The 2,554-nt window shown below is 51.6% G+C and overlaps 2 protein-coding genes across 2 annotated transcripts in view; one reads left to right on the top strand and one right to left on the bottom strand.

Annotated features, from left to right (window-relative positions):
• PTSG_11918 (uncharacterized protein) overlaps positions 1–334 on the bottom strand; it is a gene marked incomplete at its 5' end in the record, with an annotated part of 2,307 nt that extends 1,973 nt beyond the window's left edge. The window contains one exon of the mRNA XM_004996205.1: positions 172–334. Within this exon, the coding sequence (XP_004996262.1) occupies positions 172–334 (163 nt within the window). The remainder of the gene's footprint in view (positions 1–171) is intronic.
• A 118-nt stretch (positions 335–452) lies between these two features.
• PTSG_02759 (uncharacterized protein) overlaps positions 453–2,554 on the top strand; it is a gene marked incomplete at its 5' end in the record, with an annotated part of 3,165 nt that continues 1,063 nt past the window's right edge. The window contains 4 exons of the mRNA XM_004996204.1: positions 453–491; positions 752–784; positions 1,057–1,569; positions 1,826–2,416. Coding sequence (XP_004996261.1) covers positions 453–491; positions 752–784; positions 1,057–1,569; positions 1,826–1,960 — 720 coding nt within the window. The 3' untranslated portion in view covers positions 1,961–2,416. The remainder of the gene's footprint in view (positions 492–751; positions 785–1,056; positions 1,570–1,825; positions 2,417–2,554) is intronic.

Raw genomic sequence — 2,554 nt, 5'->3', positions numbered from 1 at the left:
AAACAATGGGAGAGTCATACACACATAGAAACACACAGTTGCGAACATGCAGGTGATACACGCACGCTTGCATACACGTACACACATACACACATGCACGCACACGCTTGCATACACGCACACTTACATACACACATACAAACATGCAAACACATATATGTACACACGCACCGTCGTCGCAATAGGTCATGGCAATGTCGTCGCTGAACGAAATGTTGAAGACGCGGCGAATACGACGTGTCATATCATCCAAGGACTCGTCTGGGTTTGGCACAGGCAGGCGGCGGATCTCGTCCTGCCAGTACACCTTCAGCACAAGCTCATGGCGCTGCATCTCTCGTCGGTGTAGATGGGGGTTGTGTGGCTGGTTGTCGGTTGATGATGAGGGAAGTGGATGTGTGTGGCGTTTGATGTGAGTCAGCAGATTTTCGATTGCGGCAAACTGGAGGAGGATGGCGGCTTTTATGGGGACTGAGGTGGGTGAACTCGAGGTGGGTTCTTGGGTTTGGGTTGTGTGTGTGTCGGTGTGTGTTCCTGTGTTCGTGTGGTCGTGTTTGTGTCTGTGCCCTCTATGCCTCTGTGTGTGCGTCCGTGTGATGACTATGTCTGAAATAAGGCCAGTTCCTTCGGTTGGTGGACTGGCTGAAAGTGATGCCAGTGTGTTGAAACTGGCAGAGTTAGCCTGCTGTCCTGCTGTCGTGTCGTAGCTCCCCTCCTCAACTACCAAAAGGCGGCTACTCTCGTGCTCTAGCTCTATCAACTTGAAAGTGCTGAGGAGTTACGTGTAAGAGCACTCGACCACTGAGACTGATCTCTCTGAGAATGCGAAGCAAAGGGGAAGTTGGAGGAAGAGACAACGTAGACGATAGACTTAAGAAGGAAGTTGAGACTATGGGAGAGGGCCGTTCGAGAGCTCGATGCCACGGATGCTAGAGCTGGGACTCCGGGAGGCTTGCCCTTGCCCCCGCCCGTTTAGGTGTTCTTCTTCTGTTCCATTATTCTTATGTCGCGACCTGCTCTCAATAGTTTCTGTGGTCCTTCTGGTCTCGCTTGCAGGAGGATGAGCGTCCCCGTACAAGCAAGAAAATGGCGTTGTTCTCTTTGGATCAAGATGAGGAGAAGGCCCATCCCTTTGCCACCGACTCAGTCGTTGATGGTCTGGCTTACCAGGTCCCTGCAATTGGCGACTTTGCCAGGTTGCATGAGCAACAGGGAGGGCTTCAGCTTAACGAGCGACAACCGCCAACAGGCCAGGTGTATGAAGTTGTGGAAAGTGTCACGGATTCTCGCCATGACCCAAGTCATCTGCATGAAACTCGTGTTGAGCGCACGTATCTTGAACCGCACGTTGAGCGCACGTATCTTGAACCGCACGTTGAGCGAACATATCTTGAGCCTTACCCGCTTCCCACTCGGGGGGCGGAACAACCAACACGGAGACAGCTCTGTGCGCAGAACCCCACGTACGAAACTGTGTTCGATGTGCGGACGGCGCGAGCTGTGAGCTCCGCAGAGTTCGTCTCACCCCAACGAAAACGCCCATTTGCATGGAACAATCGCACGGGCCAGGTTCCCGTGTCGTCGAGGAGATGCAATCGAACGCAGGCGTTCCTTCTTCTCACAACTTTGCTCCTAACGGCCGTGGTTGCGATCACGATCCCGATTGTTTTGCTTGGAAATCCTGGACACCCTTCGTCCCAGGCGAGCAATATGTCCAATGGAAACGAAACTGAGGCAAACATGTCGACCACCTTAGCAAGAATGATACCAATCTCGACAGCAACGACAATCGCCGCTCGAACATCACCATCATCATCATTATCAGCAACAACAACAACAACAACACCACCACCACCACCAACAACAACAACTACTACGACTACGACTACGACGACGACGACGACAACAACAACAACAACAACAACAACAACAACAACAACAACAACAACAACAACAATAACAACGACGACGACAACAACGACGATGACGACGACGTGTCCTTCTTCTCTGTGTAAAAATGGCGGCACTTGTATTGTTGAGGCTGGCGAACCTGTGTGCGACTGCCCACGTGTTACGATTGGCTCAACTGACTTCTGCTATGAAAACTTTGACTGCACGAGTCTTCAGCCGTGCATGATGCGCTGACTACTGACTTGAATCACATCACTACATCACACCCTATCCCGAGCTCCCGAGCGTACGCCTCTGCGCAACATGCCTCAATCCTCGCTCAAGCGCTCATGCATTCCTGTCCTGTTCATTTCAGTTTCATCATTCCCCAAAAAAACAACATACAAAACAACAACAAACAAACAACAGCAAAGACACAAGCAAGACAAAGAGCAAGAAGGAAGACGAGATGCGTGTCGCGTTTGTCACTGGCGGCACCCGAGGCATCGGCCGTGCCATCGTTAAGGTGCAGCTGTGGTGTGCTGTGTGTGTGTGTCTGTCTGTGTGTGTGTGTGTGTGTGTGTGTGTGTGTGTGTGTGTGTGTGTGTGTGTGTGTGTGTGTGTGTGTGTGTGTGTGTGTGTGTGTGTGTGTGTGTGTGTGTGT

This window comes from Salpingoeca rosetta (assembly GCF_000188695.1).
Source record: "Salpingoeca rosetta unplaced genomic scaffold supercont1.6, whole genome shotgun sequence".
Taxonomy (NCBI): Eukaryota; class Choanoflagellata; order Craspedida; family Salpingoecidae; genus Salpingoeca; species Salpingoeca rosetta.
The sequence above is the reverse complement of the archived record's forward strand: the minus strand, read 5'-3'. Positions and strand labels throughout refer to the sequence as shown.